Raw genomic sequence first — 25,532 nt, 5'->3', positions numbered from 1 at the left:
TCAGATGGCAAAATTTGCCTATTGGCATTAGGGATCTATTCATCAAGAATATTAATTTACTGAAGACAGAAAAACCCTTTTTAAATATTTGTTTACATGTTTATGTATTTGTTTATTGTGTGTGTGTGCTCGGGCCACTATGCATTCGTGGAGCTCAGGGGACAACTTGGGGGACTGGGTTTTCTCCTTCCACCATGTGATTTCTAGGGTTTGAGCTCAGGGCTGTCAGACTCAGTGGCAAGCACCTTTACCTACTGAGCCATCTCACTGGTCCCCTCCCTGTCACTTACCTGAGGCCTGAGGATATGAAACACTTTTTCTGTATATTATACTTGTTGCCCACTTGAAGCTCAGGAAGTGTCTGTCCATATCCTTTGCCCATTTCTTATTGAGCCTTTTGCTGTTGCATATTCTGAGTTCTTTGTATATTCTGGGTATGGAGCCCTCCTGGAAGAAGAGCCGCCAAAGATTTCTTTCTCATTCTGTATGTCGTCTCTTCACTTTGCTGCTGCTTTTGCTGAGCAGAAGGTTTTCAGTTTGATGCAGTCCTGTTTGTTGATTCTTGCTACCATTTCTTGAGTTAATAGAGATCTGTTCAGAAATGTATCAGTTTGTGTGTGCTAAATTAATTATTCTTGCACCCCTGGAATGGGAGCACCCTGATCATGGTATATCATTTTTTAATGTGCAAATTTGCAGATAATGTATTAAGTACTTTTTTTTCAGTCTCTGTTTAATTGGTCTGGTGGTGATATTGTATCCTTACAGAGTTTGGATATTGAGGTAATACTGCATTGTGAAATGGGCTTAGAAGCATTCTTTCCATTCCATTTTATGGAATAATTTGAGGAGCATCATTGTTATTTCTTTCTTAAAGGTCTGCTGAAATTCAGCAATGAATCTATCTGTCCTGGGCTTTTCTTTGTTGGAATACAAAGCTGTTTTAGGCCCTTTTTTAGAAGTATTTTTGATGGTTTTATGGTAGTATGTTGTATTAACTATACCCTCCCCATACAGTGATAAATCACTTTAGCAGTGGTAAGTCAGTTGGTATAATATGCCACAGCAAAGCCTAAGTTATTTTTACTTAATAAGCTAATATAACACATTTTGCTTTGGTGGGTGGCCTTTATTACAAATGTGCTTTTCTTTTTTTCTTTTTTCTTTTTTTTTTTTGCAATGAATATACTTTATTTCTGGTTAGTTAGATTTTAATCAGGAACATATTAATACATTACCTGTGTAATAATAGGATCCAGCTGTCATAATAAAACACCATAAGTCTATGTCTTAAACATCACGAATGAATTTTTTTGTGGTGTCGCATGACAGGCTTTTCCTAGGGACACACAACATGCACATGTGTACTCACTTCAGAAAGGGATCCCATGACAGAGCAAAAGGGTGGATACCGCCGAAGTCCAGCTTTGTGAACCGTTGCATTTTATTGGGGTCATTTAGAGAGATACGGGTGAGAGATCATTTACAAGAGCTGTGACTCAAAGACAGCTGCATCACCAGATCCCGCCCCATCATGGGTGACAGCTCAAAAAAAAAACCCTGGAAACCTGGAGCTCACTGCACAGCCTGTAGGCAGCTCAAAAGGTTGGAAAGTTTCTTTCCAGGTGGCTCAGTTGGTCTTTATTTCTTCTAGGAAGTTCATCTTGTCTTTGCTTCTTTTATGGTGTGTCTTAGTTACTGTTCTGTTGCTGTGAAGAGACCCATGGCTGAGGCAACTCATAAAAGAAAGCGTTTGACTGAGGGCTTGCTTACAGTGTTATGGGGTTAGTCCATGATCATCACAATGGAGATGTTGCAGCAGGCAGGCGTGGTGCTGGAGAAGTAGCTCAGAGCTGGAGAAGTAGCTCAGAGCTGGAGAAGTAGCTCAGAGCTTTATGTCCTGATCTACAGGCAATGGGGTTGGGAAGAGAAGGTGGAGAGCCTGAGACTGGGACCGACTGTGTTTGGCTGGTCTCTGCTTCTTTCAGGCTTGTCTTGGGAGTTGGAAAGGAGGGATCTTGTAAAGCTGGCCAGTTTCAGGGACTTCCTGAAGCTATTTTTGTTGAGTCTGGGGTCATGCAATAATGGGGGGACAGACCACCAAAGTCAGTTAAAACAGAAGCAAACTAATTTATTACAGAAAAAAAAAGAGGAGGAAGAGGAGGAGGAGGAGGAAGAAAATATCACCACAGGGCACAAAAGCTTATCAGCTAGCTGAGACTACAGCCAGTGTTTAGGATTCTGAGACTGTGGCCTGGAGACGGGTTCTGGCCCCCTTTTTATAGTAAGGGGGAAAGCATCAGGCATGGGATGCATGCTAGAAGTCACATAGAAACTTTTTTTTTTTTTTCTGAGACAGAATTTCTCTGTGTAGCTTTGGAGCCTTTCCTGGAACTCACTCTGTAGCCCAGGCTCGCCTCGAACTGACAAAGATCCACCTGGCTCTGCCTCCCAAATGCTGGGATTAAAGGTGTATGCCACCACCACCTGGCACATAGAAACATCTTTAAAAGTTAACTTTGGTCCAGGCAGTTGTTAGCTATAACGGGCAAGGGGGGGTTAAAAGTTCACCTTTAGAGCTGATGACTGTCAGCTTTCATTTCTTAGGTTTACAGTTTTATGTTTCTATATGCCTGGAGCCTTCATTTTGAGTTATTTCCTTTCTTAATGAGCCTCCCTGCAGGATGGAATGTTTCAGTCTCGGAGGAAACTACTCTACAATATGTGGGTAAAGTAATGGCTCAGTAGGTAAGAGTGCTCGCTGGGAAAGCCTGAGGACTTGCGTTTGAATCCCTAGCACACATGACAAGAGCCAGGCATGGCCACATACGCCTATAGCTACAGTACTGGAGCAGTGGACAGGGGAGATCATAGGGCAGCCTAGCCACAATGACAGGTTCCAGTTCAATGAGAAGCATTGTCTCAAGACAATGAGATAGAGAACAATAGTGGCAGATACTCAATGTTCACCTCAGGCCTTTGCATGCATGTATCTGAATGGACACCTGCATGCTCGCATGGATGCAACAAAACATTTTAGTTCTGAGTTTGGAGGCTGGGAGTTCCATGCCCAGGATGCCAGGTAGATCAGTCCTGTGAGGCCTCTCTTTCTGGCTTACATGTGGTGGTCCTCGTGTGGTAGAGATGGAAGGACTAAGTACAGATGAGGCCCTACCCTTGTGACCCATTGAAACCTAATTGCCTCCCAAATGCCATCATGTCCAGGGGTAGGGTTTCAAGATACAGATTTGGAAGAAATAGAATTCATCCCATAGCAACCAGCATTAGAAAACAGCTATTCAAGAAATGACTTGTTTTTACTTGGACTTGTAAACTTATTTGTGTGTATGTGTATTCATCAATGGAAATATGTACAGCCATATGTTCAGATGCTTTTACACATGGGTGCATGTATGTGGAGGCTCAAAGTTGAAGCTGGGGTCTCTCCTTGATGGCAGGTCTTTTACTGAGCCTAGAGCTCATAGCTAGCCAATCAGCTTCAGGAATCCACCTGTCTCCTCACCCCTCTCCACTTGAATCTTCATATATAAGATTCTTATTTTAAAATGACCATAACTATGGCTGATTGGTCAGTGGATAGGGGCACTTGCTAGTGAACCTGATTACCTGAGTTTGATCCCTGGGTCCTATAAGGTGGAAGCGGAGAACCAATTCTCCAGAGTTGCCCTCTGACCTCTACCTGTGTACCATGGCATGTGCCTTCCCCCATACTAAAATAAATAAATGTAAAAATAATCTTTAAAGACTGTAACTTAATAATGGCATGTCTCAAGTGGTAATTTATTGGAGTAGTATTGATTTATTGTATTTGGCATCCTTTTATTGTTCTTTTTAAGTTTTTAGAAATATATTTTAATATTTCCTCTGGAAGATACTGATATGCTCCATATGGGTGTGTACTTCTTTATGCACTGTACCTTCAGACTAGACAATTGATTTCTCACTGTATGAGTTTTAGAGGAAAGGAATGTGGAAGATTAAAAAAGGTAGCACAACCTCAGACCTTTCTCTTTTTTGTTGCTGGTTTTGACTAAGATGCCTTGCCCGTGTATAGCTTAGACTGGGAGGTCATAATGGGCTTTCCCCCTCCTCCTCAGCCCTCCTGTCGGGGTGGAATCACAGCACTTGAACAAATGGACACAGTTGTGCTGTACCCAGGTATTTGCAGTGGCGAGCAGCAGCCATCTTTGGCCTTCAGTTATTGCTTGCTGACCTTTGGATTAGAGTTTAAACTGAGATGATGCTTACTACTGTAATGTTTTCGTGCATTTTGATAACTTAAATCCTGTTCTCTGTAATTCATTGTTTTAATTCCAAGCTCCTGTCTAGTTTCCCCTGCTTACCATTTCGAATGCTACACTGCTTTTCTTTCTATAGCTTCTTCTCTAGGCTCTCTGACAGCCTCCTATATCTTTCCTGCCTTGTTATCGAGACTCCTCTACTTAACCAAACACCAACTGAGTTTCAGGAAATGATGATAGTAAATGATGGGTGTGCTGGATGTTCAGAGCATAGCCTTTCATCAGTGGTGTTCGAGAAAGATGTGTTAAAGGATCTGGGGCTTGATGTTACTCACCAAAGGCTGAATGGAAATTGTTAGAGAGAAGAGTATTTCAATAAACCATCTAAGAGGGGAAACTCACATATTGCATCCCTCTCCTGTTTCATTCCTGAAATAGTGACTCCCTGAAAGGGGCTTTTTAAGATCATCTCTTGGAACAAAATACTAAAGGTGTGACTTACTTCTTAGAAGTCTGTATATTTCATTTCCACTTTTGTGGGGACCAGCTCCCACATTTATTTACCCCAGGAGTGAGGAATAAGAGATTTAGATAGAAATAGCCTTGGGAGGGCCTGGGTCAAAACCCACCAGTCCCTTCTGTCTCTTCTAAAGGGCTTTTAAAGGAAAGGAATGCCAAGGGGTGGAACAAAAGACCTCCCCCAAGCACAGCCAAGTGCAGAACATTCCAAACACCTGGTGACCATGCATGTGATCAAACCATCCCCTAATGTAGCCCTGCTGTGTAAAGCAAGCTCAGATCTCACTAGGAAACCTCTGTGGACCCCAACACATTTTCTTCCATGTCCTTAGTAAGATAAAATGGGGTGCAGAGCAGAACTTCCCTAGGAAGACTTGAAGCCCATAGTCCATTTTGCTCTAGGCATCCTGACCAGTGGGATTCTCTTTTCTTTCCTTTTTTTCCTTTCCTGTACCTTTTCTCTTTTCTTCTTTATTTGTAGACAAAGCATTGCTATGTATCCCTGGCTGGTCTGGTACTCACTGTGTAGTCCAGTCTGGCCTTAAGGTCATGGCCATCTCTCAGCCTTAGCCTTTTGACAATCAGGGTGACTGGCGTGTGCCACCATACCCAGCCTGGTCATTCATCTTAATGGCTGTTTGCTATGGGATAAAGCAAATGTTTTTCCTCTTCTCACACGCCATGTGGTTTGCTATGGTCATCTTGGGTTACCACAATATATGTGGATTTCTCCAGCGTCAGTAATTCAGTTGAATTGGGACACTGTCCCCCTGGAGGTGACATTAAATCTCAAAGACTGAGAATTCAGTCCTACGCGATCATGTCCACTTCAGATGCCTCTGGGAGCTCTGAAACATAGTGCTGATCAGGGGGAAGGGGATTGACCCCATATTCTTTGACCCTGTAGTTCTGGAGCTCCCTCTGAGAACCTTAACCTGGGGTGCTGCTGCTCACTAGTGCCCTGTGGACTGCAGAGGCCCAGCTCAAGTCAGGTCTAAATTTACATTTACTCACTAGTGTAGAATATTGCAGATTTGTTCATTGTCAATAAAATAGTTCTAAACTTTAACAAAAGCAAGCGATAAGGGAACTAGAAATGGGAATTTGTATGTTTAGATATTTAAATAGACTCTTGAACACATACAGAGAGCTCTGGGGTACCCCAATATGTAGAGCTCCATTCATGGGAATGTGACACAAGGCCATGGTGCAAGGTGGGTCTGCTGGCCTGGGTGTGCAGAGAACTACCGTCTCTGGCAGACGGCCTCTGTTGTTCCTTTCTTCCTTTCATTTATAGGACATCATTCTTAATGTTGAATGCTTTTCTGAGAAAGAGATGGGAAGAGAGACAGAAACAGAGACAGAGAGACAGACAGACAGAGGTTATATATTCCAAGGCGGCCTGGAACTCACTGTGTGTAGTGGCTGTCTGTCCTTCCTCCTTAGTCCCCTGAGTGTCAGGATTGTAATTGTGCACTTTTATAAATGAGCGAACTTGTATGTTTAAAAATAACAATTTAAATGTCTGTGCAAGGATAAGAATTTTCAAAGCAAATTGACCTGTGAGCACAAAAACAATTGCATGATGTTTCAGTATTTAATATTCGCCAGAAATAATATGGGCATAGAAAAAAGACCGATCCAGGTGAGAGAATTAACTTTAAGATGTAAAAGAGTATGTGCTGAATTCTCCTCCCTTCTTCCAAACTGTGTAGGTCATATACGCTTTGAATACTAAAAATGATGAGCACGAGTCTGCAATTCAGGCCCTCAAAGATGCTCATGAAGAAGAAATCCAACAGATCCTTGCAGAAACAAGAGAAAAAATACTGCTCTACAAAAGCAAGGTAACAGAAGAGTTAGACCTTAGGAGAAAGATTCAGGTTTTGGAAGCCTCTTTGGAAGACCATGAGAAGATGAAGCAGCAGGCGCTGACGGAGTTTGAAGCCTATAAGCACAGAGTTGAGGACATGCAACTTTGTGCAGAGGCCCAGCACGTCCAGCGCATAGTGACAATGTCACGGGAGGTCGAAGAGATCAGAAGGAAGTTTGAAGAAAGGTTGAGGAGCTTCGGACAGCTCCAGGTACAGTTTGAAAAGGACAAACGGTTGGCCCTGGAAGATTTGAGAACCGCCCATAGACGGGAAGTCCAAGAGCTGTTGAAGTCACAGCAGGACCACAGTTTCTCGGTGAATAAGGGGCAGGAGAAAGCAGAGGAGATGCACAGGATGGAGGTGGAGGCCTTGAACAGCACCCTGGAAGAGCTGAGACTTGAAAAGAAAAAGCTCATTGAGGAATACGAAGGCAAGTTGAACAAAGCTCAGTCATTTTATGAGCGTGAGCTTGATAATCTGAAAAGGTCCCAGCTCTTCACAGCGGAAAGCCTGCAGGCTAGCCGGGACAAGGAGGCCGATCTCCGCAAAGAGTTTCAGGGACAAGAAGCCATTCTGCGAAAAACCATAGGAAAACTGAAGACCGAGTTGCAGATGGTGCAGGATGAAGCCAGCAGTCTTCTCGACAAATGCCAAAAGCTGCAGGCGGCACTGGCCACCGCAGAGAGCAATGTACAGGTGAGTGGGCATGGGTCGTTTAGTCTTTTCTGTCTTTACATGTGTTTGATGTGTGTGTGTGTGTGTGTGTGTGTGTGTGTGTGTAAATCTGAGGTTGACAAGGGGTGTTTTCTCAGATTGCTCTCCACCTTCTGTGTTGAGGCAGAGTCTTTTGCTAAACCAGAGGACTCCATTTGCCATTTCAGATATTCAGGCTAGCCAGCTTGCTCCAGGGTGTCCCGGCCTCTGTGTCTCCCTGGCTCCAGCATTGCAAGCGTCCGCCATGCTCACCTGGCTCTAGCTGGGTTGTAGGGAATCTGAACCCTGTCCGAACATCTGGATCATAGACAGTTTACCCACTGAGCAATCTACACACACACACACACACACACACACACACACACACACACACACTTTAAAAAAATTTATTTTTTATTTATTTATTTTATTTTGTGTGTATGAGTATTTTACCTGCATGTATCTGTTAATGGATGGTTATAAGCCACCATGTGTATACTTGGGAACTGAACTCAAGGTCTCTGCAAGAGCAGCAAGTACTCTTAACTGCTAAGCCATTGCTCAGTCTTCCCCACTTTCCTCATATGCATTACTTTATTGATTTGGAGAGCAACCTGGGTGGCTTTAGGATCAGCTGTTTATATTTATACCACTTTATAGTCCCGCCCCACCCCATTTTTGTCTTTGCCTTTGTGAGGAAAAGAAGTGGAAAGGGTCATTTTTATTCCCTTTACCCAATTTGTTAGCAGTTTAGACATCAAGCCCCCCAAAAGATAAGTTTAAAATCTTATTGATACTATGCATAAGTTTCATTTAAACAGCTTACTAGTAGTGTTTCCGTCAGAGTTAAAATATTGAGCTTAGGGGTTAATTGTGCTTTTCTTTTTCTCTTCAGTAAGGATGATCTGCCTTTATATTTGGTATTTAGACACTGAACAAAAAATCATTGCTTTTGGTGGTGACACCTTTAGCCCGAGTACTCAGGAGGCAGAGGCAGGCAGATCTCTGAGTTTGAGGTCAGCCTGGTCTGCAAAGTGAGTTTGAGGATAGCCAGGGCTGTTAATCAGAGAAACCCTGTCTCGAAAAAACAACCAAACAACAAAACAAAAAGTAGAATTTAGTAAGAGGTAGCCCACATGCAGAAAAGATGCCAAAAGCCTCCACAAATCTTGTTGTGACGGCACAGAAATCTTCCTGGCTGTGTGAGGATCTACAGAGCTTTAGAATTCATTAGGCAGGGTGGAAATAGACTTCCCTAATTGGGTCATATGACCCATTAAAATGTCATGTTGTGTTACCTCATCTAACGGATTTAAAACTAAGTAGTCCTAGTTACGCACAACTTTCCAGTAAGAGAAAGGTGTTGCTTGTAATTTAAATAAATTATTTAGCTTAGTGTCCTGTTTGCATTTTGATTATGGCTGTTTGATCTTTCTCAGGTTCTTCAGAAACAGCTTGATGATGCCAAGGAGGGAGAAATGGCCTTGTTAAGCAAGCACAAGGAAGTGGAGAGTGAGCTGGCAGCTGCCCGGGAACGCTTACAGCAGCAAGCTTCAGACCTTGTCCTCAAAGCTAGTATGTCCACACATAGCTTGGTGCGGTGCTCAGCGAAAACCGGCACTTTGCTGTCCATTCAAAACAGTGTCTGAGTGTTTTAAAAGTTCTTCTGATTTCATGTTTACCATTCCTTCTAACATTTTGAAATTATTCAGACTGTTTTTTTTAAGTCTCTAACATCTCCTTGAGTAATTATAACAATGAAATGATGAGATTGTCAACAGTTGTGGGGGGCACAGTCCCTACCTCCCCCCCCTCCCCACAGCAGCCTGCGAGGGTTCCTTTTAGGACTCCACTGAGGTTAAGTCTGGTCTTTGGCCTCACTGCAGAAAGGATGCTCAGGATGAACCAGTTTGAAGCAGAGTTGTTTGCCTGAAGGGATTGTTAACATGCATTTAAATCTAGGGTCAACAGAAAAGAGGTGAACGCTGAACAAATAAGACACGTGGGTGTGGGCTTCTCAAGGGAGAGCTGCACCTTTCTGTCTTTCCAGTAGCCATGTTTATGATGCTGGTGTGGTTCCAGTTGTCAGCTTTGGAGCTGTCAAGGAATCTGAGGTTGAAAGGGGGTTCCCGGGGTCTTCTAAGCTAGGATTTTAGTCAAGGTAACATCCTGAGATCACATGAAGCATTTATGGTCAATAAAAGTAAATAGCCTAGTCTATGGGATTCCCAGAAAATATTTGGGGAAGGCAGAAGACCAGATTCAAAGTTCTGTGTGCTCAAGCCTTAAGCAAAGTTTCTTGCTGTTTTTACTTTCTTATTTGGAAACAATTTATGTAAAAGAAGCATTGTCTCCCTGGGAGCAGTTTTCACAACACATGGTGATTGCACTGGGATGCTTAAGCTTCAGCTGGTGAGAGACCTCACCTGAGCTTTGAGCCTAGTGGCTCCTTTTCCTTCCCATGTCCCCATCTTGTCCCCTGTCTTTCTATCCTGCCGCAGCAGGCCTCATATTATTTGGTTTTAGGAGTATATTTTTTATAGAAAACACTCCAGAAAAATGAGCCATTATTCTTTACTATCCTCCCTCTTTCCTTCCATCTGTCTGTCTGCCTGTCTGACTCTGGAAGAATTTGTATGTAGGGAACAGAGGTGGGTTCATATAGGACAGCTGAGTCAGCCCTCCAGTGTGGCCGGCGTTCTTCATTGCATAGCCCTTTGTAGGAAGATGCTGGTCCAGGTCATCTGAAGGTGCTTTTTGTCGAAGTGGACAGTGTATCCAGTAAAGCTGTTTCAGGACCCCCTTTCATTCTGATTGGCTCATGGTGACCTTTCTTGCCCATAAAGTAGTCATTTTCAATGACCTGCATGCAGCATGCAGCAGAAGAATGATGCAGGCAATTTGCGAGCCCGCAGATGCTCGGCCTATGTTAGGCTTTCCCACTGCCTGGGCTACCGTAGGCTCTTTCTGGCTGTTTGTCCGGGGTTCTTTGAAAATCTCAGCTTCAGTGATGCTTTCCAGGAGAACCTGTTCCACACTCTAGATTTCACATCCCTCCCTTTACCTGTGTCTTCTCCTCACCCATTTTTAAGTAGAAGATTTTAATAATCTTCTATTTATTCTTCCACAGTTTCAAACATGTAAACAGTATGTCTTTATCATATGTAAACAATGTGTCTTGATCATATTCATCCCTTCCACCACCCCTCACCCAGTTTCACTGTCATTTATTTTATTTTTTCATAAATGTGTTGTCCTCTGGTTTTGATCTAGTCTTCATATAAAACAAATTCAATTGAAACTACACTGCTGTCTACAGCCTTTGTTCCCTGAATACAGAGAGAGAGAGAGAGAGACAGACAGACAGACAGACAGACAGAGACAGAGACAGAGAGAGACAGTGAGAGACAGAGCCTGAGAGGGGTGGGAGTGAAAGAGAGAACAGAAAAGAATAAACGGCTCATTTTCGTATCATAGTATCACTCGGTGCATCCTCTCTTTCCCAACAGACTCTTAAATCAGCTATGGAGGAGTTTCTCCTACTTCAACTTATTCAGCTTGCATTCTTCTCCTTTTTTAAGAGGTGAAATGATACAAGGAAGCAGCATTAGGTGTGAAAATGGACTTTCTTTTTTAGAGGATTATAATTGGCTAAGACAGTCCCATGGTGAACCTTTCCCTTTGTACAGCGAGGAAGCCAAAGAGAGCCGTGTGGCCACTCGGGCATGAAGTCCAGTTATGTCACTGGAGACACTTTGATGTCAACGGACTTAAAAATTAAGGAGATTTTCTTTGTGGGGGACGGTTTCTAGGTCATATCGGAATGCTTCGAGCAACTCAGATGACCCAGGAAGTTGCAATTAAAGATTTAGAATCGGAAAAATCCCGAGCCAACGAGCGATTATGTCAGCTTGAAGAGGAAAGAGCTTTTCTGCAAAGTAGAACACAGAGTCTGGATGAAGAACAGAAGCTGCAGGTGCTGGAGCTGGAGAAGGTATGGTGATGGGTACCCGGAGGATGGGAAGGGGAGTTCAAATCCCAACTCGTACTGCACAGGAGCCATATGGTTCTTGTCTGCTTTGTTTTGAGGAGGGAGGTCTGAAGGGAGGCTATGCGATTTTATGTATGCATTCCAAATATTTGGGTAATAATGTATTTTCTAAAAGTCTAAGAATTTCAATTTATTTTAAGCCAGAAATTGAATTAACTATTTTTTTTTGGGGGGGGGGGGTGTTTGAGACAGGGTTTCTCTGTGTAGCTTTGCGCCTTTCCCGGAATTCGCTTTGGAGACCAGGCTGGCCTCAAACTCACAGAGATCCGCCTGCCTCTGCCTCCGAGTGCTGGGATTAAAGGCGTGTGCCACCACTGCCCAGCCTTGAATTAACTCTTATTGCATTGGGATTTGTATTTTATTAACTATCATATTAAACATGCTGTTTTAAGAAAGATATTTATTTATTGTATATACAGTGTTCTGTCTGCATGTAGGCCTGCACACCAGAAGAGGGCACCAGATCTCATTACAGATAGTTGTGAGCCACCATGTGGTTGCTGGGAATTGAACTTAGGACCTCTGGAAGAGCAGCCAGTGCTCTGAACTGCTAAGCCGTTCAGCCCCTAAACATACTTTTAAAAAAAAAAAAAAACAAATGAAGTATGTTATTACATATACTCCAGGAAGCTTCTTTGTCTTTTCTTTCTCTCCCTTCCTCCATCCCCATTTCCTTCCTCTCTTTCTGGTCTGGGTTTTGTTTTTTGAACTGGGAATGAACTCCAGGCCTTGCATATGTTAGTGACATGCTGTGCATGTGAACTCTAGTCCCAGGTTCTTTCACTTTTTATTTTGAAACAGGGTCTGTAAGTCTCAGCTAACCTTCGCCCTGAACGTCTGATCCTCCATGGCAGCCTCCCCAGGAGCTAAGACTACAGGCCCATAACATGATGTCTGACTCTAGGAGGATTTTACAGAAGTAAAAAGAAGATGACAGATATCAAATTGTGAAAATTCGTAAAGCAGCACTGTGCCTTTCTAGGTTAAACACTAATGTGTCCTCTAGACCACAGTTGCTGCCTATTTATTGGACCGTTTCATAGAAAGCCATTAATTATTTCTCCCACAAAACAAGCGTGGGTTTGGGCTATGTTCTCCCTTCTCCTCTCAGAATTTAAATACATTTAGAAGTATCTGTTGCTCACTCCAGTTCACTCCTCCATCTGATGCTACCTTCTCTTCCCACCATGCCATAGGATCTGGGTTTGCCTCAGTTTCCCTGTCTGTAGTTATCACTACATTGGTGAATCTTACATTGCACTGTTTGTACCTCCCCCCTCCCACACACAGTTAACCGTGGTATTTCACATCCTCTCATTTCTCTTCTACCTCTTTAGCCTTCAAGTCTTACTTGTAAATTTTACAGCTCTACCCACTCCATTTCCTTTGATTTTCCTAGCAGTAAAAACAACTATTGTTTGAGCATTTCACACATGATTGTGTTGTCATGTGTTTTGATCGAATCTTTCCCCTCTCAGCTCTTCCTTCCCACACCTCTACCACTTTTTCCTCTCAAATTCATGAGCTCTTTCTAAACCCGAGTCCATGTAATGCTTCCATTGAGTATGTGAATTGTGTATGGGTGCAGGGCCATCCACTGGAACATGGGCAGCCTGTTAAGAACTGCATCCCAAGCAAACTGCCTCTTTTCCCCTATCAGCCATCAATTGCCTGCAGCTCCCATCCAGAGGTGGGAGTGTGTGAGCCCCTTCCCCATTCATGCTGGGACTTTGGCTGGCTTGCTCTGGCGTAGGCCTTGTGCATCTGCCGTGACCCTGTAAGGGCATGTTTGCAGTGGTCCTGTAATGGCCAGAAAACACTTCCAAAGGAGTCCTCCGCTACCCCTGGCTGATCTTTCTGACTCTTCCTCTGAGATGATTCCTGAGCCTTGGGGTTAGGGATTGTGGCATCGATGTCCCATTTAGGGCTGAGCACTCCCCAGCCTCTTGCTCTCTGCACGTTGTGATGTGACTGTCTATAGTAATCCCCATCTACTGCAAAAAGCAGCTTCTCTGCTGAGAAGTGAGAGCTGCAGTGGCCTACAGGTATAAGTATGTGGAAGACAGCTTAATACAATATTAGTTAACAGAGTAATAGGAGTAGGTTTTCCACTAGGGCCCAGGCACCGGTTCTTGGCCCAGACGTGAGTTCTGTCTTGTGGAATGGGTCTTAAATCCACTCAGAAAGTAAATGGTTATTCCCAAGACATTCCTGCCATCGTCATTATTGTTCTTAGTTATGCCCCCAAACGTAATGGTAAGACCCTGCTGCTGAAGACACCCCCCAAGCTTGAGTCATAGGACATGCAGAAATCAAGCTAGTCCTCACCGGGAGGCTTCATCCCTGCTGGCTAGCTTTCATAGTACCAAAAAGTGCTCTGCTTGCCACCGGGGAAGAAATGTGCCCACTACTGTTACCCAGCTGTGAGCCTCGCGAGCTACAGTGATGGCCTTCCTGGCAGTTTCTTTTATTTCTTGATTTAACATATTTTATTTTGCCTCAGGCACCTTGCCACTCTCTGACAGCACCAGTTGTAAGGTTTCAAAGTCTCGATCCCAAAGCAGCTCGTTCATGCCAGTCCACATATGTCTAAGATGCTCAGACATTGATAGCGCTAAGCAAAAAAGGGGTGCTGCTTCTTAATCTCTTTGTGTTTTCATTCAAGAAAGTAAACGAAGCAAAGAGAACTCAGCAAGAATATTATGAAATGGAGCTTAAAAACCTGCAGAACAGATTGGAAGGCGAGGTGGCCCAATTAAACGAGGCCCATTCGAAGACTTTAGAAGAGTTAGCCTGGAAGCACCACATGGCGATGGAGGCTGTCCACAGCAACGCAAGCCGAGATAAGAAAAAGCTACAAATGGTGAGTGGAAACTTCGTTCACCACTACGGTTGAAAGTGGTGAGGGTTTGGTGATGGTCCAACATGACCCATACTGTGGACGAACAATTGCTTGAATTTCATGGCTCCTATCTTGTCATCGTGCTTTAAATCCTGGTTCCAGTGGTAACATCCATAAACGTTAAAGTTCTTCCCTGTCCTCCTCTTGAGACACGGCCTCACTGTGTAACTCAGCCTGGTCTCCTTGTCTTTCTCCTGTTGCCCCTTCCCAAGTGCGTGTACCACCATACCTGGCTTACATGAAGTTCTTGGTGGGCGCATGGTTTATTTTAGGACAGAGTACTTTATATAAGTCGTAACAGAAACACTCTTTGATCTGGGGCTTTTTCATCATGTGATAACTGTACCAAGCAGGAAGCCTTAATTCACCACTGTATCTATTTCTAGTAGATAGCTTCCCTGGGAACATTATTCACGTATTTGTGTTTTTCTTTTCCTTCCTTTCGTAAGTCATCACCTTGTGAATGGTACTGCGTGGCAGCCAATAGCACACAGTAGGGAATGCAAGTTGTCTGCCACCCCTGGGCCTTTACACTTAGCTCGTTGCTTGTCAGCCGTGGTGGCGTGGACCCTACGCTGCGCCTCCGCCACCTTCTCTGACAGAGGAGGGTGTGATCGGTCCCATCACGTTCCTGTAAGGACCACAGGAGAACAGCTGTTGAGGACTCAGCCATGTCCTGGCTGTGGGGATCAATAACATTGTGGGTGTTTGGTGTCATGTCCCGAATTCTGCAGTTAGGCTTCACACGTGTTTTTTTCCGATTTACCCTTCTGACAGCTGATTGGTTGCTGCCCCCTGCTTACTGATGAGGGGATGTACTCAGTCACATGCAGTTTGTAAGAATTGGTTGGCTCTCGGGTCTGTCAAATCGTGTGGCATTTAAATACCCCCACGCAGGTGTTTCTTCATAAGGGCGCTAACGATTTATATAGTAGCCCCTTATAGTTTGCAAGTGATTTTTCTGTGGCATATCCCTTCATACTCATGACTTGGAGATTAGTGTCATTTTATTAGGAAGTATACACTATATTTAATAAGCCTAAATGATTTTTGCAAAACCATGGACCTGATTAAGTAGAATAGATAAAATGCAAATTTAGATTTTTCTGCCTTAATACCCCTTCATTTTGTGGCATAAATACTGGAAGAAATATTTTAAGCTGTAAAAATAAAAAATTTAAGTAAGATTTTTCTGTTAGAATGTTATTTCTTTCAGACCTGGTATGTGTCCATCTAGGCAGAGACAAAAATGATTGCACTCCTTCTCAAGACTGATTGCCATTTTCTCTGTGCTGGTACAGGCGTCCCATCCCTGTGTGGTCCTGGGCCTGCTTAAGGAGGCGGCTGTGCACTACCCAGGGTTCCACACTAATGCGTGCAGTGGGCACCTGCCTTAGCCCACGTGTGGTTTGTTTACAAAATATGTTTATTTTTATTTTATGTGTGAGCATTTTGCCTGTACATGTATCTGTGTGCCACATGTGTGCAATGACTTTTGAAACCAAAGGAGGACCTTGGAGCCTCTGGAATTGGATTACAGAAGGTTGTGAGCCACTCGGTAGGTTCTGGGAATCAAATCTGGGTCGGCTGGAAGAGCAGTCGGTGCTCTTAACTGCTTAACCCCACTTACAGTTCTTAAAACCTGTTTCCGAACATGTTTGCCATTGGAAAGATGACTTGGACTTTCCTGTGTGTGAGCACTTCAGAAGCTCTGTGTTGTGTTGGAGGTTTCCTTGGGGAAGCAGTACACACACCCGCTCACCCCGGAAAGGGAACCTGTCACAGACCAAAGTAACAATTATACCAGCGTCCAAGTTGGGGAAGCGATGCGCGATTATTGGGGTTCCTAGCAGGAGCATGGATGGGGTGTCACAGGGAGCAGGGGTGACTCAGAAGCAGCTGTATCTACAAAAAGCCCCCTCCCGCCCCAAGCTGCAGCTGGAGCAGGCGCTCTCCATGGGCTGCAGGCAGCTGTACAGGTCTCAGAGACTCGGGCTGGCCAGAGCTCTGGCCCCAGCCATTTTTTCCTGTTTTTATGAAGCTGGGGAGGAGCCTTTGAGAATCCCAAAAGTTTTCCCTTCACCACACCTGTGACACTTTGCTTACCTCCTGCGGCTCCTGGGCTCCTGGAGAGAAAGTTTCTATTGGAAGGGATTTGCCAGAGAACACTCTGGGCTGCCATAGCTGTACCCCTTACCCAATTAGCTTGTTTCTTCCCAGCTGCCCGCTTCCCTTGTTGCTGCCTAGTTAACATACTAAGTGTGTAAGCCGCCAACACCAGCTTCCTTCCAGAACGGCCTCTCTCTAGTGTCAAAGTAATATTTTTTTAAAGAACATTGAGGGGAAACAGATCAGTGGCGGGCTCAGTCATCATCCAAGAAGTTTCCCCCTCCAGCCGCTGGGGGCAAACACAGAGACCCACAGCTGGATATTATGCAGAGAATGAGGAACCTTGGAACACTCAGCCCTAAATGGGATGTCTCCCTCAAATCCCTCCCCTCGGGGCTCAGGGAACTAACTCCGCAGAAGAGTCTGCAGAAAATGTGTAAGAGCCAGAGGGGATGGAAGGTGCGGAAGTGGGGGTGGACTACCACAAGGTCCTCTCCATCAACAAGGTCAATGCATATCTGAACTCCCGAGGGCTGAGGCAGCATGCACAGGGCAGCGGGGTTCTGCACCAGGTCCTCTGCAGTACGTTATGCTTCCAGTGTTTGTATGGGATTCCTGAGTATGCCAACAGCGGGTATCCTGGGCTCCTCTCCTTCTGTTTGTTTTGTCCAATTCTGACCTGGTAGTTTTTGTTTTATCTTATTATGTTTTATTATCCCTTAGAAGTCTGGTGCTTTTTTGTTTTTTTGTTTTGTTTTTTTTTTCTAATGAGAGACAAGGAATGGATCTGGATGGAAGGGACTGGAAGGAGTAGAGGGAGGGGAAACACTCTTTTCAATAAAAGAAAACAGGTAAGAATTATCTTAAAGGGCTTAGTGACTAATGAATATGCTTCTGAAAGTGAAAAAATAAAGAGACTTTAGCTTAGACGACCTCTCTGTTCCTTACTTATTGCAAAAGGATTGCATTTCTTACCAAACATAGTTCACCATCTTGACAAAAGTGCAGGGACCACCTGTGCAGAAAAGATGACATTGCACCCAAGACTCCTCTCCTCAGACAGGCTAGTCTTTGGCTGGCCCCTAGGAACTGGGGTTTCAGAAGGGTGTCATCATCCCCCAAGATGAAAAGCTCGCCTGCTTAAACTGTATGCACCAATAGTGTGAAAATGCAGACCACTTACATTCCTCCTGGAACACTGGAAGAGGGTGCCCTAGAGAAAAAGACCTGGGCTCCAAGTCTCTCGGGAGCCTCCCTGCAGATTTTATTTCCTGCTGTTGTCACGGCTTGCTAGAGGAGTCTCGGAGCATGCGCAGTGTGCAGGGCCCTTGGACTCCTGTAGACTCCTCGTTCACACCTTTCCCTCTGTAGATTGTGATTTAAATATTTTCACCATAATAAACCATAGCTAGGTGCCAGTTGTATATCCAAGCCTGTGGCTACTCCTAGAATATCATCCAACTCCAATGTGTCATGGAGGGCCCTAACACAACCTTCCCACAACTCTTACCAAGGTGTGTGTGTGTGTGTGTGTGTGTGTGTGCCTCTGTGTGTTTAGACATTCCTTTTCCTCTTCCTGGAATGCTCTGTTCCCCTCTACTCTGCCATTATTTTTAACTGGTGTGCTCTCCAAACTCTACTTAGTGTCAGGTCCAAAGGAAACTCTATCCCCCAAACTCTGAAAAGCAGTACATCCAGAAATGAGCTCAGCCTGGACTCAAGGAGGATTTCTAGCAAAAGCTAGAAAAGCTAGCATTGCTCAGGAACTTGTGAAGCTGATTCCCCTCTTCCAAAAGGAGCATTTCCCTTACCTCTGGCAGAAGGGACACATGGCTACCTGTGGTGCCTACAGCATATCAAAGCTCATTCTGGCCCCCGGGCTCCTTCAGTATCACAAGGACCTGTTACACATATCAGAGTCCAAGCTAGCATCCAAGCCCTTCTCACCTCCTTCCCTACCCTCAACTCCCTCCAGCTCGAGATTCTCTTCTCCCAGCTACTCCTTCTCCTTATAACCCTGCTATTCTGCTCCCGCAGGTCTGTTCACTCTTTCTGTTCCCGCCTGCCCCTGCTTCTCTTACTATGTTTTCTCTGTTCTCTCTCCCCTGCTGTTCTCCCCGCTCTCTCAGATAGCCCTGGCCACGCCCAGTCAGCTGGCCATGTTCAGCCTACTTCTCTCTCTCTCTCTGTGTCCTGGACTCTTCCAGATGCCTCTGGCTGTTCTCTCTCTTACAACTAAAATAAAAACCTTCTCCTTACCCATACTGTGGAGTGGTTATGGTGTCAGTTTATACACTTAGGAATTGCATTCTTTCTAAAGTTCTCTCTCAAAGTTTATCAGTTCCCTGCCTAGATCCCTCTTCTCTGTATGTCTAATTTTGATGAGTAGGTGGTTCCTTATTTGGTACTATGGGTTATTAAGACAGCCTTCATACCACATCTTGTTGTCTGTGAGGCCCAGGTCATAAGTAGCATGCCTGGAAAAAAGATAAGTTCTTTAGTACATATCATTGTAACTGATTTTACAATCCAGTTATCTTCATTTTGTTCTGGTCAATTCCCAACTACATTCCACGGTTGAATAGTGAATTCACAAAAGTTATAGGAATTTTTGCATTTTAATATAAAAGAATGGAAAACTCAAGAGACTGTTTGCTTTATCATGCCAAATTATCATTTCTATCATGCTTTTCTGATTCTCTAGGATAGGTTGGCCAGTGACACACACTTGTGATTAAAAGCATTATCTAATGGCTATATCAGAATGATTTGATCTACTCCATTTAGTATTAAATGGTATCACAGTTAACTGTGATTTTTTTATAAGGGGAGATAATTTGAAAAGTAAAATATTAACATGATTGCATTTCTTAGAGTCTTAAAGTATACATAGTTCTTCAGTCATACTAATTTTTCATTTTTTTTCTCTTTCTAAGGAATTGGAGGAACAATATAAAAAGGAGAAACTGAGTCTGGAAGAGGATAAAAATCAGCTTCAACTAGAGCTAGAAAACCTAAAGCAAGTGCTGGAAGACAAGCTGGCTTCAGCCAATCAGGAGGCAAGAGCTCTTTAGGCCTATCAACTACATTACATATTCGCTTGTAGTAACTTAATCTGGTGGCAGTGTGTAGGTAGGTCAACAGAACTGGCCAAAGATCTTGACTCGGTGCTGACTTTTCCTAACACTGTGTCTATGTCCCATCAGGTAAACATTTACTATCAAAAACATTAAATGCCAGTGTTTTTGTGGAGGATTGCAAAGCAGCGGAGACCTCACCAAGTGACCCGGAAGCAACTGTTAGCAATGTAGTCTTCTCTACACCGTACCTCATTTTGGAGAGAGAAAAACTTTGTAAGGTCCAGATACTGGCTTCTAAACCAAATTGTTAAATTATATGAAAATATTATTTAGCCCGAAAAAGAAAAGGCTAAGGATAGAATATTAGAAAAATGTTAGAAGTTGAAAAAAAAAAAAAACTGTAAGTAAATATATGCAAAGACCTTTGTAAATTGCAACATTAGTTCCTCCTCTGTCTCCATTGAGGCAATTGCTAAATGCTTCCCTAATATTTGCCTTTTTCTCTCCAGTTCATCCCTCTGTGGCTTCTTGGGTGAGCTCCCTCTAATTCTCTGACTCAGTTCTTGTCTTGGCCCTTCTCAAGAGCCTTGCCAGCTTTTCCTTCCTCACTGACCTCATCTCTCCCCACAGCTGGCGCACGCCACTTTTCTATTACTCCAAATGTGCCCACAGAAGCCACAGCAAAAGGTACATGTGCCCCTGAGCAGGCGGTAGATTGCACTCGGTGTTCTTGGATTGGTTTTAAATGTCTATCCAGAGAAAAAACAGCAAACTGCCTTGGAGAACGATAGAGGCGTATGGTCGATACTGATGGTAGCCCAGTCTGTCTTCTGTTGCCCTAGCTAATCCACACCGACTTCACCAATGCACATGCTCATCAGAATCCATCCACACAGTTACCAGCCTATATGCATTAGAAGGCTCTTTAGTGACCCTCTGTGTCTCAGGCAGGCTCCTCAGGCTTCCTCTCTCAATTCCAAATGGCTTGTCTTAGTGTTTTCCCAACCTACATCCTGGAACTTCTCTGAGAAGAGTTGCAGCAAATGTGTACCTTACTTTTCTCCTGGCTGCATTTTCAATCATGGTTCAGTATCCTGGCGATGCTCTGGTGCCACGTCATTATGGCTTCCCGAGTGTCTCTTGGCTCTTGCCCCATCTCTCCTTCGGCATCCCTTCAGACCAGCAGCCTTTTTCCTGTCCTGCTGACTCAGATCTCCAGGGAGAGGATTGCTAGTCAGCTTAGGAACTTAAAATGAAGGATAGCCACATTTCCCAGTTAACCAAGGTTTTCGTAAAAACTATTCACAAATCATTAGTGAAAACAGATTATATGACCACGTTATTATGCATGTAACTGTATTAACTGGGAAGAAATGAAACACTGGCGATATTGTGAATGTTCTAATATAAATAAGTGTATAAAACCATAAGGAGTAATTCTTAAGAATTTTAGCACCTATCCACCGATGACCCTGAATGGCCCCCATTGCAGTGATGTGAGAGCAGAGTTAGGAACTCAGCCACAACTCTCTAAGTCATGGTAGCACATGCCTTGTATGTCTCCTGTGGCCTGAATGTCAGTGCACCTCTATGGGAGCCACAGCAGGACCTGTTTGCTTTCTCAATTAAAGATAGAACTTCTGCCTAAGAAAGAAAGGAAGAAGGAAAGTATAAATGGTTGATAAATCGCACAAACAAATTCATGTCTTGTCTACCTTTAGAGTGTTTACAAAACAGTGAGGAAAACAGGCACCACTGTTTTGTTGGTACAAACTAAACAGAAACAAGAAAAATAATTTTAACCTCACTAAATTAAGAACTAGGAATCTGTAAAATGCCACCGCATGACCATAAAATGAACTGTGATAAAAAATTGAGGCCATGCAGTGTTGCCGAGTGTAGAGAGAGATAAACACCCGGAAGCCGCCGAGGGCGATATGAAATCACGTACTTTTTCTGGAAAGGGCTTAGCAGCTTGTGTGGGAGCCTCAGATGGACATGCCCTTTGACAGTAGCTTCAGTTCTGTGTTTACCATGTAAGTAAATAGTAAAGGATTATTGAGAAAATGTCAGCACTGTTTATAGGAGAAATTCAGAAATAGCTTAGATTTCCATAGAACTCTTATTTCCCAAAAGAAAGGAAGTCCTTTTTCTAATTCACATAACTTCATCTGTGTCTCTCCATGCTCTGGAGCTGTTTACATGCCTGTGGGGATTGTCTGTTTCTGCATGGAGGAACCACATGGCCTACTAGTGGCCTGGTAATAGTGTGAGGTCAAGAAAAGCTGAGGTACTGGTTTCTTTACAGGTTAAATGCTTACATACTGAGATGTTAAAGCTATTTGATTCCTTAGTCAGTAAGTGTGTATGAAGTATTTTAGTAATTGGCTCATTCATTCATGTAGTAAATAATGGATGGTTGGTTATGCGTACAAAGAACTCTTACACACTGTGATTGCAGTGGCAATTAATGTGGTCCCGCAATGATGAGGGGTTTCACAAGGGATTTATAAGTCTAGCTAGATGCATACTGCGAAAGGAAGATAAGGGATTGACTGGCTGGACGTGATGACAAATTGAGGAAATATTATGCAAAGGCTGTGGAGCATGGGATATTTTAAGATACTGTAGGAATGCCAGTATAGATATGGTGCTACAACAACTATAGAGTAGTTTCCCAGGCACTGATTTTTATTCTTCTCTCCTCTATCTTTTATACAAGCCAGGGCAGTAGATCCTAGTTACTGAGTCACTGAAGAGTGGTGGAATTTGTCTGTGCCACATACTAAGTGGGTAAAATCAAAATTCCAGTCCAAGTGATAACATTTTAGCTCAATTTAACGATCAGGCCCACACTACTTTACCTTTCCAACAAATACAAAGACCAAAGAAAAAAGATTGCCAAGCTAGCTGGAGAGTTAGGCAGCCTCTGTGTCACAGAGGCCCCGTGAACTATTTTGACTGTTAGCATAGTAGAAGGCTGCTAGAAGATGCTGAGCACCAACATGTGGATGCTTACTTCAGGGACAAGGCTTACAACTCATGTCCATAGTCATCATTTATAAAAGTTCACTCTGTGCTTTCTAAGAGAAGGGGTAGGAGAAGAGCACACGTGCATAGATAGGGCCTCTAGGGAGGAGGTGTCTACCTTCTGTATTCCCTTAGAGGGGGTCATAATAATAAGAATCTAGCTTGTTCCATCTCGGTTGCAAAGAGCAGACGTTCCAATGCAAACCAACAGAAGAACAAAGGAAATACACCAAACCAAGTGATGCAAAGGTCCCAGGATAATGTCAGCTTCAAACAGAATAGATTCGGAACTAAAATTGGTTACCCTGGGACTGGGTTTCTTTGTCTGCTCTTGGATTTGCCTTCTTTGTGTTCTTCACGTGGACTTTATTCTTCAGTCATGCATTCCTTTGGGCATGGTATGGCTGATAAAAGAGCATCACTAGGAGACTCATTTTCCTTTCAACAGTCTAAGATCTCTATGAATGATGTGTTCATCCCCATGACTGCTCCTCAATCATCCCCAGTGGATATAGAATGAGACAACTGTATTGGGTTAGTGTCTGATCAAGCTGAGTTCCTGCTGAGACCACAGGACACCAATGGGGAAGGAGAGTAGATCTTCCACATGCCAAAAGAGATTTTGACAGAGACAGACAACAGTTGTTGTATGTTCTCAAGGAACATGAGGGCTGGAGAACATAACCCTTTTTATTACACTCATAGAAAACTATCAGCTATTGTTGCTTACTTCAATTTTGTATTTTACTACATTTAACTGTGCACAATTAAAAAGTTTTTGCTTATTTAAATATCTATTTCCTCTTTAATTAAATTCTTTATTTCTTTAACACAATTTCTGTTTATTCTTCATGTGCTACTTATAATACTGCTCTTCATAAATTTTTAAATATGTTATAGTCATGTAATACTTAATCAACTGAAAACTTGCTAGATTGTGGATGAATATTTCCATATTATTAAACTTGGTTATTATTTTCCTTTTAAATTTTTTAAAATTTAATTTATGTATATATGGGTGTTCTGCCTACATGTATGTCTGTGTACCACATGTGTGCCTGTTACTGTGGAAGCCAGAAGAGGGTGTCAGGTCCCTTGTAACTGGAGTTATAGACAGTTGAGAGCTGCCTTGTGGATGCTGAGAATTGAAACTGGATTCTTGAGCAGCAAGAGCTTTTAACTGCTGAGCCATCTCTCCAGTGCTTCCTTAAAAAAATTTTTTTTATGTCAGTATCTTACTGTAGTTCCCAAACTAGCTTGACCTCACTATGTGGCCTGGGCTGGCCTTGAACCTCCCAGATGCTGTAATTGTAGGCATATACCCCCATGCCTGGCTCGGTTCTTTCCATATGGATTGTCCCTTCTGTCTTTTCTGGTTAATATATTTCTCTGGATCCTTGAATGTCATTATTAAAGTAAGCCCACAAGATGGGGATTATTACTGCTGTTTCATATTGGCAGAGCCGGGCTTAAGATGAGACTTCTGCTAAGCTCTGCCATCTCCCAGATGTTAGCGCTGTCTTCCTTACAATCAATCTGTTTACCACTGCATGCACAACTATTGACAAGCTGGGTCAGCACCAAAAGTTCTGAGGACACAAGTAAGCAACGGAGAATACAGAGCATGGGTGTTAAAACAGTGACAGATGAAGTTTTAGACCATCGAAAGTAGATGCTACATATGAACATATCGTTAACCTTTAAGAATCAGGAAGGAGTATGTATTTTTATGACAATACATATTTTTAAAATGACTCAAAGAATTTAAACAACTTACCAGGCCAGTAATAAGCACAAAAGAAAATAATAGCCCACCGTGTGTCTAGACAGGCATTAGGTTCAGAGAATTTAATGGATGAAGTTTTGCTAAAATTTTTAATTCTTTGGCTATGAATATGTTAGAACACAGAAAAGGGGGGAAGTTCTTAAATCATTTTACAAAGTTGCTGACCATTTATAGACACTAACAAGCTCGCAAGATCGCACACTACCACATCCAGATGCATTTATCATACACACATAGAGATTCCTGTACGGAAAGAACAGGGAGGCTGTGTGCCTAAACACAGGACTGTGTGTCACAGGGCGCTGAAGGACAGTTTTCATATTTTCCTTTGTGAAATGTATAGTTGTAAGAAAATATTTGTCAGCAAAATATGCATGTATTTTTAAAAGAAATCTTGTCCATGTTCTTTTCAAATGTGTTTTGACTTCATAGCATTTTCTTAAAGTATTTCTTTCTTTGATTTTGGCCCTTCTAATTAAAGGGTTTCTGTAATCCCAGTCAACAAGTTGTCATTTGCTTCTAGTTCCAACTCAAAGGTTCTTTCCTGAGGTGACTTCTATATGGAAACACACACAAAAAAACAGTTGATCTCTAAGATATATTTAAGAACTTGCCAGTATTGACCTAAATGCACTACCTTTCTAAATAGCATGGCGACTTGACTTGATATAGAAATGGTTAATTTTAAAGAAAGCTTTCAAACAGTTTATTTTTTATCTTTAATCTTCATCTTGCATCAGTTTCTTTTCATAGGTATCTCATTATCTGACATAACCAGGAATTTTCTTTACACCAAGAGCCCAAGGGAAGTTGTATCCATGTCCTTGCATTATGGTCCTGGAAAGGGGGAAGTGTAGTCATGGAAAAAAAATAGTATTTAAAAAAATAGCAAATGGTAAAGATTATCATGGCTAAGTGCTTCTTCCAAATTCATGAAGCAGGGATCCATTCAGTTAAGTCAACAACACAAAACTCTCAATCCGTGAGCTGGTACTGCTCTGCCACTGTATGGTACATTAAAAATGCTCTGTTCACTCACAGATTGGCCGCCTCCAAGATCTGGTAAGGAAAAGTGAACAAGGTCTTGGATCTGCCGAAGGACTCATTGCTAGTCTTCAGGACTCCCAAGTGAGGCTTCAGAGTGAACTAGACCTGACAAAAGGCAAGCTGAAGGAGACCAAGGACGCCCTCTTAAATGTTGAGGTAATTGCTTATTTCTACTGTAA

The 25,532-nt window shown here is 43.0% G+C and overlaps 1 protein-coding gene across 20 annotated transcripts in view; it reads left to right on the top strand.

The window, feature by feature from the left end:
* The window catches only part of Fam184a (family with sequence similarity 184 member A), a 131,772-nt gene that overhangs the window by 60,658 nt on the left and 45,582 nt on the right, over positions 1 to 25,532 (top strand). For all 20 annotated transcript variants that reach the window (XR_006064464.2, XR_013045003.1, XR_013045002.1 and 17 more), the window contains exons 2-7: positions 6,497 to 7,351; positions 8,788 to 8,923; positions 11,161 to 11,342; positions 14,065 to 14,262; positions 19,347 to 19,469; positions 25,348 to 25,509. Coding sequence is in view for 12 of the 20 variants with exons in the window: in XM_016007072.3 (XP_015862558.1) it covers positions 6,497 to 7,351; positions 8,788 to 8,923; positions 11,161 to 11,342; positions 14,065 to 14,262; positions 19,347 to 19,469; positions 25,348 to 25,509 (1,656 nt within the window). In the remaining 8 variants the exon portion in view is untranslated. The remainder of the gene's footprint in view (positions 1 to 6,496; positions 7,352 to 8,787; positions 8,924 to 11,160; positions 11,343 to 14,064; positions 14,263 to 19,346; positions 19,470 to 25,347; positions 25,510 to 25,532) is intronic.

The sequence above is a fragment of the Peromyscus maniculatus genome, chromosome 16 (assembly GCF_049852395.1).
Source record: "Peromyscus maniculatus bairdii isolate BWxNUB_F1_BW_parent chromosome 16, HU_Pman_BW_mat_3.1, whole genome shotgun sequence".
Lineage (NCBI taxonomy): Eukaryota > Metazoa > Chordata > Mammalia > Rodentia > Cricetidae > Peromyscus > Peromyscus maniculatus.
Note: the sequence above shows the minus strand (reverse complement) of the source record. Positions and strands in the feature narration are given on the sequence as shown.